This window comes from Gouania willdenowi, chromosome 1 (assembly GCF_900634775.1).
Source record: "Gouania willdenowi chromosome 1, fGouWil2.1, whole genome shotgun sequence".
NCBI lineage: Eukaryota > Metazoa > Chordata > Actinopteri > Blenniiformes > Gobiesocidae > Gouania > Gouania willdenowi.
Window position 1 is genome coordinate 14,981,110 of NC_041044.1, and position 15,490 is coordinate 14,996,599.

The 15,490-nt window shown below is 41.1% G+C and overlaps 1 protein-coding gene across 4 annotated transcripts in view; it reads right to left on the reverse strand.

Moving 5' to 3' along the window:
- The window catches only part of sdk1b (sidekick cell adhesion molecule 1b), a 410,315-nt gene that overhangs the window by 26,697 nt on the left and 368,128 nt on the right, over window positions 1-15,490 (reverse strand). For all 4 annotated transcript variants that reach the window (XM_028444442.1, XM_028444434.1, XM_028444426.1 and 1 more), the window contains 4 exons: window positions 12,986-13,187; window positions 2,054-2,157; window positions 1,824-1,894; window positions 967-1,096 (listed from right to left, as the gene is read on the reverse strand). In XM_028444442.1, the coding sequence (XP_028300243.1) occupies window positions 967-1,096; window positions 1,824-1,894; window positions 2,054-2,157; window positions 12,986-13,187 (507 nt within the window). The remainder of the gene's footprint in view (window positions 1-966; window positions 1,097-1,823; window positions 1,895-2,053; window positions 2,158-12,985; window positions 13,188-15,490) is intronic.

Sequence of the window (15,490 nt, forward strand, 5' to 3'; positions counted from 1 at the left end):
CACCAGGCCCTTTTGGCAGCGTTCACTGCAGCAGAAGCAGTGGTGGTGGTAGCGTTAGCTCATTAGCATTAGCTATTTAACTCATTATTTAGCTCATTTAACCTGAACAAGCAGAAGAGTCAGGTAAACCTAATATGTCATTTTATTGAAAATTTGAGCAGAAAGGTTAACATCCTGTTAATTAAAATAAAGTATTAGTTGGACTTTATTCAAATAAAATGTGAATACATTTGCCATTAAATGTTGTTTACTTGTTTCGTTACGTCCACCTTACGAGAAACAGGAATCTAGTAAAGCTCACCTTCACCGTCCAGTATTCAGGTATTTATTTCATAAATACACACTGGTTGAATTATCATTTTGAAATAAAAAGTTACTGAATCGAATTGTTCTGAATTAACCAATATCATCCATGGATCGAATCGTCAATAATGATTAGTGATTCAAATCAAATTGTTGTTAAATGAGTATTTGGAATGTAAATGCTACATCTAGCATTAGCAGTACAGTTTTCTTCTTTAAAACCTTTTACGCCATCATTATTTTTGCATATTAGCAGAAGTAGATAGAGGTGAGTAGACTGAGTGAGTAACTAGGCAGATTGAGTAGAAAGGAAGTGATATCTTTTTTTAACACAACATGACATTTCCATGGGCCGAGTTAAGCAGCTAGTTTTTTTTGCCCCTTCGCATGAAATTTCGGCTGATTGTCATTGACAGTTAATGAAATGTAAGTCTTCTGGTGACGACTGGAAACTTGTTTAAAAACTGCATCTTAAATTTGAAAGTTTTGGTGAATTTAAAAAAAACACAGAAAAAAACAAAGCCCAGAAATGGGCTCTTTCTCATCATGATCACTGACTCATCTGAAAAGGTCCAAACAACTATACCCTCCATCACCTTTTAAACATTATACTGTCGACTGTGCAGGCCACAGGGGAACAGAGCCTTCTGTTGAGTTACTTACTTGTAACCAGAGCACTTGTGGTGTTGCTTTTGTTTGTCTCTGTTTCATTTAAAGTTGCGTTCACAGGGAGTTCTCTATAATAGAGGCGGTATCCAGTTAAGACCCCATTAACGCTGTCATCATCTGGACGCTGGAGAAGTTCAAACGAGCACAAACAATAAAACATTACAAGAATTTCTTACATTTCTGGGAGTTCTGTTCACCTTTTCCTGTTCTTGTGGTTAAATAAGGGAATGGCCAGGACACTGGCAGACTGGAATATTATCAGCAAAGTCCACACTAAGGGGCTGCCGGATTGGTCTGGCTCTACCTTTTACAGGCAAAGTGATGCTTCAGTGCGTTTGGCACACATTTAAAGGTTGACGGCAAAATAGGTGACTGTTATTTTTGCACTGCTTCCTTCTACTTTGACATAAAGCTACAGGGACTAAAGAGGATGTTATCCAAACTGACAAACAGTGAAGTAGCCACACTGCACATCGATTTCCTCTCTATTTTTAACTAAACAGTGTAAAGAATGCACTGTGGCTGAGTGAGCCTCTCACCCTGAACCCTAGCGGTCTCCTGCTACAGTATGCTCATTAAAGCTTAACATCTCCAGCCAATCAAGCATTCTCTATTCTTCTATTTTTAAAGCCACCTTTTCCAGTCCATCTATGCTGCCCTTGGAAAATGTCTTCTTTTTTAGACTGACAAAAACACACATGCAGTGAAAACTAATACCAACTGTCTATTGGGGTTTTGATTTCCAAGTAAATAATTAACCAGGAAACCAACTGGGTTTCATTACAGAGTCTGGGGTTGCACAGTGGGCGTAACTTGCAGGAAATGTTGGTGTGATAGAAATCTGAGAATACCTTCCACTGCACAAGGACTGAAGTAGTTGTTGTCGGCTTCACGGTCAAAATCACTGGAGGCACATCAGGAACTGGAAGAAAAAAAGGGAAAAAAACAGAAAGTGAAGAGAGGAACAATAAGACGGATTATCCGCCCCCTTACAGATATCCAAGGTTATGATTCAATATCTTTGTATTTGCTGTGGGTTTCCATTCCTCCCCCATGTGAAATCAACCTCCCGTTTTCTCACCATCCTGCAGAGTTGTAGCAGCTTCCGTCTCTTTGCTGAGGACACTGTCGCCTACGTCATTGGTGGCCAGCATTCGAAACTTGTATGACGTAAAAGGCTTCAGCCTATGTGAAGAAATACAAGCAAGAAGAAAATGTGTGATTGTGATAATTCAAATAAGAGATTAAAAGAATGCCAACAAAACAATATTTTGGGCCTTTTTGTTGGACTCCTTTGGGGTCAACTTGCACTCCACTTTCAACATGTATCGTGTTTGATCGTGAGGTTTTGTCACGTTTGTAAAACATCTTTAACAACAGGAGTCAGAAGTTTCTTCTCTAAATCCACTTTTGAATGACGAGTTATTGCCTACATTTGTATGAGCTTGTCATGTTTATCTGAGAGTGACATAGAAAACATTACATTACAGGCTTTCTATCCTTGATGTGAAAAGTTTGCTTCTTATCTCACACCTCTGTGGGAAGTGTGAATGGTAGCTGAAGGACTCAGTGAAAAGTCTGTAGGAGTTTAGCGAGTTAATCTTTTTGCACAGTGCTGTTATGAAATCCAACTTTCTAAGTCAGGTAAGTTTTTGTTTGAGTGGTTCACCCTTTTGAACCAGTAGCAGGATTGGACCACAGGTAAGGGTTCTGTTGATAGATCAGCGTGCACAGCGTTGTGTGTGTTTGCACACATTTCATTGCCTGGGCTCAGATAAAAACAAAAACAACACATTCGAGCCACAACAATCTCTGCCAGCTCGGTGTGGTGCGTCTCCAGGCAGGTGTGCCTCCCTGCTTCAGCCGCTCACCACATTAAATACAACCTTTAGTCACTCTGTCACAACTATGAACAATTTATGATCAGAACAGAGACCAAAGCTGACCTCTCTCCTCCCTCCTGAAGTCTGTGCATTTTTTCTCACAAACTTGTTTTTTCTTATAAACACCAATGCAAAGAGTCTGTAGAATCATCTGACTGTGAATATATGAAGGTAGATATGTTGCAAAATGGGAAAGCACACATCTGGTATGAATTTCATTTCACAAATAATGGGGAAAAATGTGAACCTGTAGAGTTAAAATTTAAACCCAAAGACAATATTCACCCATGCCTGATCTCAATTTGAAGTCACACAAATGTGTAGACCAGTGTTTCTTAAATGGGGGCATGTGTACCCCTAGGGGTACGCAATACACTACAGGGGGTACTAGAAAGAGAGAGAGAGAGCAAGAGAGAGTGGGAAATTAACAAATAAAGTGTCTCTGTCCCACCCAAGGTGTGAGATGACCGGAAATTATAAAAACTATGAAAACAAATCTATTCAGGAGCCACTAAATAATGATTTTCAACCTTGGGGTCGGGACCCCATGTGGGGCTGCCTGAAATTTCTGAAAAAAATCATTTTTAAAATTATTATTCTTATTAAAAAAAATAAAAAAACACAATCTTTAACAACTGTATTACTATGTATTACATTTGTAAAATATAAATCTGGTTCAACTAAATATCTGCGCTCAAACTGGATCAAAATCTAATTCTAGAAAAAAAAAAGATTTGGGGTCACCATATGTTCTTGATAATAAAATGGGGTCACGATCCAAAAAGGGTTGGAAACCACTGCACTAAATACTGTTCTATTTCATCCCTGCTGACCGCCAGAGGCGGTGCTTTAAGCACTGAATATTCCCCTTCGCGCATGCGCAGTGCGAGTATACCAACAATGTCACCAGTGACCCCTGGATGACCCAGAGGAAGTTTATATCTTCCGGTGTCACTCCAGGGAACTTTCCTTTTTTTCTTCTCGCGCGCAGTTACTGGAATACTGTGCATACAGCTGCCGTCGCTAGTAGCTCCGTGACCGTGGTAGGTCGGAGCAGCATGCATTCGCCCTCCAGGAGCTGCGACGGTGAGTGCTTGGGTAGCGGTAGCTTCACCCATTAGCAACCTCTGTTGGCACAGGCCGCGTTAGCGCCGCCTCCCCCCAGCATATGGTTTGTGTTTGGTCCCGACGACACACGCTGACAAGGTAAGTAGCCGCTTATTCGGGAGATCAACGGTTGTCTTTATAAAAATGAAAGAGATGGTCGGTGAAGGCTGCATTTGAGCAGCCTACTCCCGAAATTTAAGTTAGCCGACTTTATTTGTTTGCTGGTGGGTTGTGTGTGCACGCCTGGAGCCCAGCGTGGATTTGTTTACATTAGCATCACCGGCTAAGCTAGTGTCATCTTCTGTTAAAGAGCCCAGTCTGGGTGAGGACCACAGTACATTGGTTGTTTTTTATTTAGTATATTGGGCCTCTACTGTGCAGGCAGCGTGCGCGCTCCCTTCCCCAGTGTACGGTCCCTATACTCGGCCAACCTACGGCGTCCGCGCTCAGGCTAAGCCGAGGAGTGCAGGGTGATACCAGACAGGCGGCGTGCACGCCCCCTCCCTTTGTTGAATACCTGTGTTGAAATCAGTGACTTCTCAGTCAAGCTACGATGGATGGCTCACATATCTGCACATCTTGTGGGGTTTCTTTACAGCCAGAGGATGGCCACGACCTATGCCCAACATGCCTTGGCCCTGAGCACCTGGGGTAGGCGCTGTCAGGCAATCCCTGCATGAACTGCAGCTACTTGCCTCGGGTGGCCAGGGTTGCCAGGTTGGCGGGGGTGGAAGGCTCAGTTGCCGTAGTCGACCTCCCCCCAGGCCAGCCACCTCCGACCGGTCAGACACGCTGAAAGAGGCGGGCAGTGGCTGCGGCAGCTGCCCCCTCCAGGAAGAGAACGAAGTCTGACCATAGTGGGTTATCATCTAAAGTTGAGCAGCTGTCTGCTGAATTGGCTCAGATGAGATCCCTGCTGGCCGACAGCCAGCCGGTTACTCCCCTGGTGGCTGATGCGGCACTCTCTCCCCCAATGCCAACGCTGCTGCCCGAGGAGGATACACTCTCTTTGGCTGCTTCGGCTAGCCATTTCTGTGATTATGGGGAGAATTTGGATGTCGGTTCAGGGGGCCGAGGTGGAAGACAACTCCATGCACGCTGTCATGCGCCTGGCTCTACAGCGGCTGCATACAGTTGTTCCACAGCAGGCAGAGGCAGCATCTGCAAGCGCCGTCTACTCGCCTCCAGTATGAGAACAGATGGAAACTGTTTTCCGACTGGTGTACAAGGCGGGAGGTGGACCCTGTGCACTGCCCTGTGCCAGCTATTCTGGACTTTCTCCAGTCCCTTCTGGACAAAGGGCTTTCTCATTCAACGCTGAGAGTCTATGTCGCAGCAATATCTTGCAGACATGTAATGGTCGACAATGGCACGATTGGTAGCCACAAGCTGGTGTCACTTTTTTTGAGAGGAGCTTGGAGGTTGCATTCTCCGAGAGCCACAAGGACTCCAGCATGGGATCTTCCCCTGGTGCTGGAGGCAATGCGCCTTCCACCGTTTGAGCCCTTGGCACGAGCAGCGCTGAAGTGGGTTACCCTTAAGACTGCGTTCCTTCTGGCCATTTCCTCCGCAAAAGCGTGTCGGTGAGCTGCACGCCCTGTCAATCAGCGACACATGTCTGAGGTGGAATTCGGACGGCTCGGGAGTCACTCTGTGGCCGAACACAGCTTTTCTCCCTAAAGTGCTATCCCGCGCTCACCTCAACCAGCCCATTCGGCTGGCACGGTTCAACCCTTCTTCCGTGGAGCCAGAGGTTCAGTCTGACCTGTTGTGCCCAGTGCACGCCTTGGAAGCCTACATTGCAGCTACTGTAGGTTTTCGGGGGTCTGATCAGCTCTTTCTCTGTTATGGTGGCCCTAACAGGGGTGGTGCTGTCTCCAAGCAGCGCCTGTCCAACTGGATTGTCGATGTGATTGCCCATGCATATCGGGCAAGTAACCGTCTCATCCCATCTGGTGTGCGGTGCCACTCTACCAGGAGTGTTGCTACGTCATGGGCTGCCCTGAGGGGAGTGCCCCTGGAGGACATCTGTGCTGCGGCCTCATGGGCGTCGCCAGGCACTTTCTCCAGATTCTACAGGGTGAATGTAGCCACACCCCATCCATTGGCTGTGGTCCTTCGGCCAGAGTCCTCTGACCCTACACACTGAAGGGTGGTAAGCAGAATTCTTCGTGACTTTTCTGGTATAAGTCATTCAGTGCTTAAAGCACCGCCTCTGGCGGTCAGCAGGGATGAAATAGAACGAAGAGTTACGAATGTAACTATGGTTCTATGAATCCCGAATGACCGCCAGAGCTCTTTGTCACTCAGAATCCTCGTGTGCTCGCGAGAAGATTCTGTAGGAAAGTACCCTGGAGTGACACCGGAAGATATAAACTTCCTCTGGGTCATCCAGGGGTCACTGGTGACATTGTTGGTATACATACTCGCACTGCACATGCGCGAAGGGGAATATTCAGTGCTTAAAGCACCGCCTCTGGCGGTCATTCGGGATTCATAGAACCATAGTTACATTCGTAACTCTTCGTTTCTTTCCACTTATTTACAGAGTTCAATTCTCTGAAATTTGTGTTATCACTCGTTCATTCAAACATTACGATCTATAGATTTTTAAATAGTTATCTTAGCAAAATGTTGTAGTCGGACAAAGGAAATAAGAAAAAGGAGGTACTTGGATTCAGAAATAAGAAAAAGGGGGTACTTGAGCCAAAGAAGTTTGAGAACCACTGGTGTAGACTGATATTTACACAAATAAAATGACAGCTGCAAACTTGTAATCAAACATTTCCTCACATGTTTTTTATTAACCTTGTCTATTATCCTTTACAGCATCTACTCTGCGGTTACAACTTCTCCAATCTTCCGTTATAGCTGCACAAAATACTTCTCTGGTGTGTATCCGTGCTGCTGGAGTTCTGCAACACATTTTGTTGCAGAAATTCTCCTTGTGAATATTTTTTCTGCGAATTCACATTGAGATCACGCATGTGTGAATATATTCCTTAAGGTTTAAATTTCAACACCACAGGTTCACATTTGTTCCCATCATTTGTGACATGAAATTCATTTCACGAGTGTGTGGACTTTTTATACACAAGCTCAGATCACAGTTCTCCCATTTTGCAACATTTCTACCTTCATATGAATACCGTATATATTCCAAATGTTCACCCAGATTTCCTTTCCCCCTTTTCTTACAAATGTCCCTTGATCTGTTACATAGTTTCCCTTTCATGCACTTATGTCATAAACTCAGCCAACAATTTACGGCAGCAGATAGTTACCAAAAATGAATGAGCTCAAAGCAAATGACAGAGAATAATTACCAAAATACCAAAAAAACAAACAAAAAAATGGTCACTTTTAGTTTCCTCTCCCACAGAAGGTATCCAACTAAAGAACACTCTGTCATCATTGAACAGAAACCTTCAAGACTTTCTGAAAAACTGTCCCTTATAAATACTTTTCCACTTTTTTTTTATTATTTTACACCTTTCCTAATTACCTTGCCTGCAAAAAGCATTCTTTATTGCTATACCACCACCACATCTGCATTTCTCCTCTACTCAAGGTGAATACATTGTGCACAAAGTAACACATTCTATCAGTCATTTGAAAAACACTTTACTCTGAAAAACCACTTATATTCAGAATAGTGAGTAGAAATATAAGTGAAGTGGGCCTTATATCACGCTGATACTTTAAATGAAGCCCCCCTCACACACACTGAAAAAAAATAAAAATTGAAAATTGAATTGAACTGGTAGAGGAAAACCTTCCCTTTGCCCTTCTTTTTGTTGGATGAAACCTGTTATGAAGATGAGATAAAAGGATGCATTTTTTTATTTCCAAACAGAAGCCACTACACTCTTTCTATCACATCCACCTACACGGCCTTTCTCCAGACTTTATTTATGGGGACCCAGGGGACCTCCAAGGACAAAGTTAGAAATTCAGCATGTGGCAAGAGAAATGCTCAAGCATCTTCTTGTATAATAGGGGACAAGAAGAAGCCCAGTGGGGGGGTTGGGGTTGTAAATCACAGGAATACAACATCAAAGAGGCCGAGCTTGAACATGGTGTGAAACCAACAGCACCGGGAGGACGTTAGGGACAATGCAGAGCACTCTCATTCTCACTCTTTCTCTCTCTCCGAGTGAGTGTGTGTGTGTGTGTGTGTGTGTGTGTGTGTGTGTGTTCAGAAGCCTAGGGACCTTGATGTTTTGGTTCAATAGATGTCTCAGTGGAAAACTACAATTAAAGATGGCTAACGAGCATGTATGAGCGAATGCATGTTGAGACGTGAGCAAATTCCTCCACCCGGCGTCCTAATGAGAACATTCAGTGATGGAAAGTGCAGAAAACCACAACAGTGCTGCCATCGTGGAGGATAGTGTCTGCTTTAAGAAGGCTGAAACAGACACATTACATGTCTGGTAGCGTGTGATGCAGCAGCAGCAGCAGCCCACAGTCACAAAGGAAGTAGGATCACACAGCAGTGAAGCGTCATCACCCTCCCGCTGCACGGCCTGCTGGGTAAGTTAGAGAGTGCATCCAGTCTGAGTGTGATCACTGGATGTAGTATAGGAGAGGAAAAACCCATGTGACAGGAAAAATAATACACTTATCTGATGTTTTTTTTTTTGAAAACTTTGCGCACTGATGGATGCAGACTGAGAGGAGACGAGAGGAGGTGGTGACAACATGAGGGATGACAAATGAAACCGCAAAAGTTGTGCAGACATCAACAGAAGAAAAACAAAACAAAAAACACATCTAAACAACAAAAGTTCAATACAGAAATAAAGACAAGAAGAAAATAAAAAAAAATAGCAGACAGCAGCCCCAGCTGTGATTGTGTGATTCGGTTTCCCAGATATTTCTACGCTATAATTATAATTACTCTTCTCTCCCTTGTGTACGTCTTTATGAACCATGAACAATTTGAGCTTTAAATCTATGAAGCTTTTAAAAATCCGTATTGTTTGCTTTTTAAAAGACTGTCCACTCCTTTTCCAAAGGGTGTATAAACAAGACAAATGAGCAAAATGTTCAGCGTACCTCTAAATAATAAGCTCAAGGGTTCAATGCTACACTGTGGTCACACCATAGCAAAGGATAGCACAGCCAGTTTAATCTGCAGGTTTTGGACAGAACTATTGGATGACATACTTTTCTACCTTTTTTGTGTTTAATAATTCATTATGGTAAATGGACTTGATTTTATATAGCGCTTTATCACCACACTGAAGCAGTCTCAAAGCACTTTACATATCAGCTCATTCACCCAATCACTCTCACATTCACACACCAGTGGGACAGGACCATGCAAGGCGCTAGTCGACCACTGGGAGCAACTTAGGGTTCAGTGTCTTGCCCAAGGACACTTCGACACATAGTCAGGTACTGGGATCGAACCCCCAACCTCTCGATCAGAAGACGACCCTCTACCACCTGAGCCACGGTCACCCGGTCGTACTGTTCAGTTTTGGTTCTTTGTTTTTGATTTTGATAAGACGTTTTTAAAAGATCAACACAGATAATCTAAATATTGAGAAATGGCTATGTTTGATGACAAAAATTAATTAACTAAAATAGTGAGCGTTAGTTGATGGTAGGTAACAGTGGATTCCTTATTCATTTTCCCAGAGAAATTTACTACAAATTAAATCAAACACATTTTCAAATATTTACAGAATCTATGTCCAGAATCTCCAAAAATATGACAGTAATATAGCAACCGGGGGCATAGTGAAATGTAAAAAGAAATGTAATTAATTCTAGATGAAACACTTTTACCAAAAGGTTAAATGCTGGTTAAAAGAAAAACAAAGCTGTTCCCAATAATAGTCATTCTCTGGAGATGACATGTGACTGTAAGGAGTGATGGTTGATGATAGTGCTGGTCCTGTATGATTTATTTTGGTGGACTGTGTAATACAGTTATACTATGGTTGTTGTTTTTTGTGCTTGTTGTGATGATTGTATATGTTTTTGTATCTGTTTTGTGTTGCGTCACGTTTTATCATGTGTGCTATTTACATTTGACCTCATTGGTTATAATATCCAATAATGTAAAACTAGGGACAAGAGTTGGAAATTAGCAATAGCTTTAAACTTTTTGTACAATATATTAGTTGCATTCACGTTACGGCAATGGAACTATTTACAATTGTATTGTCCCTATTTAAGTAAAAAAAATTAGATTCTAGTGATGGTAAACATTAGTCTGTAAATAAAACACAGGTGTAAAGAGGCAAAATATACTGGTATTTATGACACTTTTTTCTCTTATATGTATTGTTTTTAATAACCCCAACGATGCCCATCGTTACAAAAAACAACAAACAAACAACATGTACACCAAATCTTTCATATTTCACATTAATTAGTTGCTTTTGAGACTTTTTGATTTGACACTGTGAGCAGCTGGCTGATGGCAGCCATTGACAGAGGGCTACCACTAACAGAATAGCATCACAGCCAAGAATGAGCTGAACATGTGCTGCAACAAAAACAGAAACCCCATCAAATCATCCATCAAACCACAGGCCTTATCAGGATAGACTGTTCTTATCTGTAACTCCTGATTAAGTTACTTTTAAAATGAGTGCCAATACCAGGGTTATTGATCACCAAATTACTAACTGCAATTTTTATTATTACTTTATATAATAATGTATTTTTAGACTAAATCAAACAGTTTCTTGTCATACTCACATTAACCAGACACTGAAACTTTATTCGTGAGGATGCGTCCTGCATTGTTATCCGTTTTTCCTTCCGTCGGTTGTTATTTGTCCAATTATTTGTCCAATTTGGACAAATAAGCTATCAAAGCGTTCTGAGATTTTCCCAAGATTTATGCTTATATTTTAAAAATTTGTAACTTTTAAACTTCTTGAGTTATTACATGTGTTTGTGAAACTGCATTGACTTTTTAGCTCCAATCCCATTTTTAGAGTGGAGCTGCTCCAGTTTTCCTTCAAATCTTTACAAACAAATTACAAATTACATTCAACCTTTAACATGTTCAGCTAATACGTTCAACACATTTCAACCTTTTCAACCTTATCGCAAATGTTAATGCTATTGCTAGGTTAATGCTTAGCTAATGCTAGGTTAATGCTATTGCTAGGTTAATGCTAATGCTAGGCTAATGTAAGGTTAATCATCAAAATGCCCATGTTTTGTGTAGTTTACGGCTGCTCCAGTCGTTCTAACCGAGAAAAGGAAAAGAGATTTTATAGAGTACCAAAGATTGTCGTTCACAGAGGTGAGAAATGTATAAAGCTCACAGAACAATGCCGTAAAAAGTGGATTTTAAACCTACTGCTGCTGTCGAGAGGAGCAGAGTCTACTGATGCCCGTGTCTGTAGAGACCAGTTAGTCAGAGGTATGTTAGCGAGCTAACTTTGTTTTTGTGGCTGTGTTTATAGCATTAGGAATCCATGTACCCTTCGTTCTTTAGTTATTCCGTTTTAAAACCAAATCAAAATAACAAATAAACAGTGTGGTTATTTTGTTTTTCTGATTTAAAACCAAAAAAGAAATACAGAAAAACAAAAAAACAGATAAACAGTGTTTTTTTTTGTTTTTTTTAAAACTTGTTCTGTTTGTGTGATATTTATGGAGAAATTAGAGCAAGAACTGAAGTCCGCTGCATCTAGTTTCCCTCCCCAGGTCCTGGACCAGGTCTTCTCACACAATAGGACTGTTTAGGATTTATTTCAACAGTTTTCTGGTCCTGCTCATGTTTTCATTCAGTCTGTGGATGTTTTAGCTCGTGGTTTTGATTAATTAATGTATTAATAATGTTTCAATTCATCAGTAATGTGACTTATGCGTTGCTTCTTCTTATGTCCGGACAGGGAGCAAAAGTCCGCCCAGTCACTATTATTTGGACCACAACACTGTTCGGTAAAGTTGGCAAATATTCACAGATTCGGATTTCCAGCATCAATAACTCTTTAACGAAACATCATCGACACATAAACTACCCCTCTGCCATCAGTGTGAGGTAGAAAACATGATACAAGATCATTTTTATCAAAAGCAGCAGAATAAAAGTCCGTCTGTGTGTCCCCTCTGTGAAGTGGGATTAAAACATGAAACTATCGCCCTAGTTTCCCTTAAATATCCAAATAGCTCACAAACAGATCCAGATCTAATTTTAAAACAGAAAAACGCTGCTGGTTTGGTTTTTCCATTTTTCTGTTTCTGGTTTTAAATGAATAAAACCAAAAATCAACCTGATTTTTCAATTTGGTTTTGAAACGAAATAATGAAAGGTACACAGATTCATTAGGTTGTCGTTAAATGATCATTTACTATTATTGACCTTCTTTCTTTAACCTCTGCACACTGTGCACATAAAGCTTAACACCCTAATGCTATTTCACTACATGTCATAAAGTACTATTCAGTAGTAGTATATATGTGTGTGACAAACAAACTGGTTGTATACTTGACTGTCATCTATGTCAAGATGTTTAGCATGTTTGTTTACATTATAGCTGTTACTGCTAAGGAGGTTGTGGACCCACCTGCTTTCATACACTGTTTGGTGTAGTAGGGTCATGTTTAAATATTGAAAGGTCTTTTATTTATTTATATTCACTATATGCAAAATGGTGTGTGTCGGGGGGGGTACGAGGCTACTCAGAACGGAGTGTTTTTGTGCCCCCCGCAGTTTTCTTAATACCCCCCATTGAACACTGCCCGGCGCCGACTCTGTGTTAAGCTAATGCAGTGCGACACGGGCCAGCACCTGCATCCTCACTTGCATTTTCTTCAAGAAATGCAAATATTCTAGTTATAATTATAATGAAATGTGAAAGTGCAGGTACAGTCATTGTGTAAACCATGGTTTGTCTCTTCTCAGAAGTACTAGTTTTTAGAAACACTGCAATGTGGATCAGGCTGCAAGTCAATCAACCTCAGCCAGAAAGATTATTTGAAAACATTTTTTCTTTTGCTGTTTTGACATTAAGGGGATGTTTTGTTAATTTTTGAATGAGTACCTGTCAACGGTCCAGGCAGTCACGTTGTGTGGGATGTCAGCGGTGTGCGATTTCCACTCCCCGTTGGGAAGCTCCTTGACTTGCAGAGTGAAATATCTGAGTAACGAGGAGCCTGAACCACCCATCACCCACTGGAGGCGGAGACGGCGAGCTTCCACCTCTTCCTGAGGAACAAACAACTTCCTGGGAGGTTGAGGACGCTCTGTGTGAGAGAAGAAGTATTCATTATGATGTGATATGGATTAGAAGAGCAACTAACATCAACAAACACACAAGGTTGATGTTTCTTCCTTATGGGTGAAATTATGGGTTGTTCTTTTGGAGCTTCTATTTCCTTAATGTTCTTCTGTGTGTCAATATTTAATTATTGTTCTTCATGATTGTGTCACATTCATATGTAAAAAAAAAAAAAGAAGCCCTGCTGTCACCTAGAAATGAACTCTCTAAGAGTAAAAACCGCTGGTACACATTGGAGAAATAAAGTTAATTCTTATACATTATGTAGAAAAAAATAGCTTCGAGGAAACAATGTGTTTATCTAATTACATGTTAACACATTCTTTGAACTTGTTGCCGATAGGCTGCTGAACATGCTGAAAGACTTTTGCCACACACACACGAGAATTTACGTCACATAAGCATCAGTCAGTGTTGTGTGTGTGTGTGACACTGTATGTGTTTACAAGGGTTGAAATACAATATGACAGTCCCTCCAGGATTTCGCGTGCATTTTTTGTGATTGTTGTGGGCTGAAATGCCTGATTTCGCGGGCTGTTTTTCCAAAAGTTGAGTTTTTTTTTCAGCCTTAAAACATACTTTACTCACAATTAAGTTAATTATTTCTACCAATGATAAATACATATTGACCAGACATGTTCCAGACAATATATGCTTTATTGCTGCAAAGCAAACACCAACACAATTTGGCAATTTAGCTTTTTAATCAAAAGTGATTATCAGAAGTGCAAGACAGCAAACAATATTGAACTTATGGACTCTTAAAGTGCATAACATGAATCTATCATGAAGGCATATTTCTTTAGGCATAACAAAAAAATTATAAATACAAAGCATTAATGAACATACTGTATGTAATGATATTGTGTGCTTCCTGTTTGTTCTCCCACATGGGGTTGTGCACTGGCTTGCATTCTCTTGATGTGCTTTGCAGAAGCAAAATGCTTGTCCATCAACGACTTCCGGTTTTGCTCGATGATAACATTGCATTTTGAACAAAAAAGTTCATTCTTATGAAGCAACCTTGGGTAATGTTTTGCACGGTCCTTAGCCAAAATTTTTTTAAGCAAATGTCAGGTATTTCTATCACACATGACACCATTGAATGCTTTCTTCCGGCACTGGTTGGAAAAAGGGTGAGACGTAGGCATTTTCTTCTTCGTAGGTTCCTTGTAAACAGCGCAAAGCGTAGACATAATAAACGTAGACGCACCGCTCTAGTGGGCGGCAGCAGTCGATGCGGCGTCAATGTATACATGTCTATGGCGCAAAGGCCATAGTACATCCTCCGCTACTTCCGTAGCAACTACAAGTGCTAAAATGCCAAAAATAACGATAAGCGGTCACATACTAAAATTGCATTGCCGCACTGATTTCGCAGAGTTTGCTTGATTTTGCAAAATCCTGGAGGGACTGATATGAGATCAGCTACTGCAGCATTTTAAAAACAGTTTTCATGTGTGTTGTGAGTTTTGACTAGGGGTATCACTTCAACGTGTTCACTGCAAATAATTAATTACAGGAAAAATTAACGCGCTAAAAAATGAACCACGCTAATCGATTCTTTTTTTGCACTGCAAATAGTGTGGAACTATTCTCATTGCACACGTTCCCGGTATACCCATGATACTGATGCCCCGGCTACAACGGTAGAAGCTGAAGAGTCTGAAGAGTCTTTGAGTGGTAATTTTAGTAACAAAAAAACTGAAAGGAAAACTAAAGCCCAGTTGTGTGCAAATTGTGCAAGAAAGAGTTTGTGGATCAGCGGAGCTCTTCTAGCCCCCAGCGGAGCATTTTCACCTCAATGCTAACTATGTAGCAGCTAGCACGGACAACGGTCCTTTGGGCGGTACACATGATCGAGCAGACAGAGTAGCCCACACAGTCCACACTGAACAAGATGACTGAGTTCAGAGCCAAAATGAGTAAATCCATGAATTACAAATGAACAAAGTCAGTGGATAAATGATTGTAATGGACAGTCGCCTATTATTGGTGGTAGAGGATGTGGGCGGGGCTTCTACTACTACTAGAAGTTACTTAATTTTGTGATGAACAATGATATTTTTGCTATATGCTAATTTACAGCACTGTGATTACTGGGTCTGTTTTATATATTTCATATTATCAGACGGAGAAAAAGAAACCAGTTTAGTGTTCATTAATTATATTGATCAGAAAACTTTTCTTACTGTCTATGATGTGCTAACTTATAGCACTACATCTGAACCTGATGTTTTATTTCATTTCTATTTTCTATTATTTGGA